A 1,382-nucleotide genomic window follows, 5' to 3' on the forward strand; every position below is an offset into this window, starting at 1 on the left:
GGCCGGGGCTGCAGGGGGGGCCCATGCCAGTGGCATGGGGGGCCCCCGGAGCCAAGAGCCGAGCGGACAATACCTCTGTGCCATGCACTTTGGGCGCACCCTGCGCTCCGGAGAAGGCAGCGGAGGGAAGAACAGGATAAAGGCGGACGTTAAACGCGCGGGCACGCTGACCCCCCCCACCCCACCAGGGATGCTCCAGTGACAGGGGTCCCCCCCTCAGCCCAGCGGGGACGCTGGGGGGGACATGGGACAGGGTGGCAGGGCCGCGGGCACCAGACACTCACCTGTCAGCCATCTGCGGGATGATGTAGTGCCCATTCTTGTGGTCTGTGCAAAGAGAGGGGTGTTGAGCGGGGCCTCGTGCCCCCCTTGCCCCCAGGGTAACCTCCCCACCCCAGGACTCGCACACTCACCTGGTTTCCTGCCGCAGAGGTAGAAGGCCAGCCGGTCGGTCAGCTCGTACTGGCACTCCACCAGCCGCTCTGCCAGCTCGTGCTGGGCTGCCTGCCTGTGGGAGGGCGGGCAGGGGTAACGCCCACCCTAGGTGGGGGTGCAGGCAGGGGTGCCCCTTCCCCGCCCTCACCTGGCATAGTCAATGGGGGTCCGGCCGTTCACGTCGGGTGCCCCGGGGTCGGCGCCGTAGACCACCAGCAGCTCTGCCTGCAGGATCTGCCCGGCCTTGGCGGCCACATGCAGTGGTGTGGTGCCCTTCTCCTGCAGGCATGGGCAGCCTCAGACCCACAGCCTGCCTGTGGGACAGGGCTCTGGGGACCCCTAAGCCCTGCACCAACCCTAGAGCCTCCAAGCCCCACCAGCGCTCACCGGGTGGAAGAAGTTGGCCTGGGCGCCCAGCGAGAGCAGGCGCAGGCAGGTCTCCAGGTTGCCCGTCCGCACGCTCGAGTGCAATTGCTGTGGAGGAGAGAGCTGGTAACGGGGCAATCTATCCCCCCGGCCAAGGGGGGGGTCCCTGAGCCCCCACCCCACCTTGCTGAGGTCCTTGGCAGTGACACCGTCGTCATCTCGGCAGGGCAGCTTGTGGACAAAGGCCAGCATCTGGTACTTGGCACGGATGAACTCCGACTTGGTGGGGCTGAGGGGGGCAGCAGGTTTTAAGGTGAGGAGTGGGGTCCCAGACAGTGCTGACCCCCTCCCCACAGTACAGGGGGCACTCACTGCACTTTGTCCTGGGGGTTTGCCTTCCGGCGCCCGCTCTGCACCTGCGCCGGATCCAGCAGCGAGTGCTCCCAGATGGAGTTGGCCCCATTGCTCGCCAAGGTGTGCACCATCTGCGGGGGACAGGCAGGGCCCAGTGGGCACGGGGGGTCCCACTGTGCATCTCCCCACGTTCCTGTGTCCCCAGAACCCACCTGGAGAAGGGTGGC

At 67.4% G+C, this 1,382-nt stretch overlaps 1 protein-coding gene across 1 annotated transcript in view; it reads right to left on the minus strand.

Moving 5' to 3' along the window:
- GIT1 (GIT ArfGAP 1) overlaps nt 1–1,376 on the minus strand; it is a gene marked incomplete at its 3' end in the record, with an annotated part of 4,816 nt that extends 3,440 nt beyond the window's left edge. The window contains exons 1-8 of the mRNA XM_029961288.1: nt 1,368–1,376; nt 1,174–1,286; nt 985–1,090; nt 823–909; nt 584–714; nt 414–508; nt 285–327; nt 28–100 (exon numbers count right to left, since the gene is read on the minus strand). Of these exons, the coding sequence (XP_029817148.1) occupies nt 28–100; nt 285–327; nt 414–508; nt 584–714; nt 823–909; nt 985–1,090; nt 1,174–1,286 (648 nt within the window). The remainder of the gene's footprint in view (nt 1–27; nt 101–284; nt 328–413; nt 509–583; nt 715–822; nt 910–984; nt 1,091–1,173; nt 1,287–1,367) is intronic.
- Nucleotides 1,377–1,382: the final 6 nt, after the last annotated feature.

The sequence above is a fragment of the Manacus vitellinus genome, unplaced genomic scaffold (genome assembly GCF_001715985.3).
Source record: "Manacus vitellinus isolate BGI_N305 unplaced genomic scaffold, ASM171598v3 scaffold_32_pilon, whole genome shotgun sequence".
NCBI lineage: Eukaryota > Metazoa > Chordata > Aves > Passeriformes > Pipridae > Manacus > Manacus vitellinus.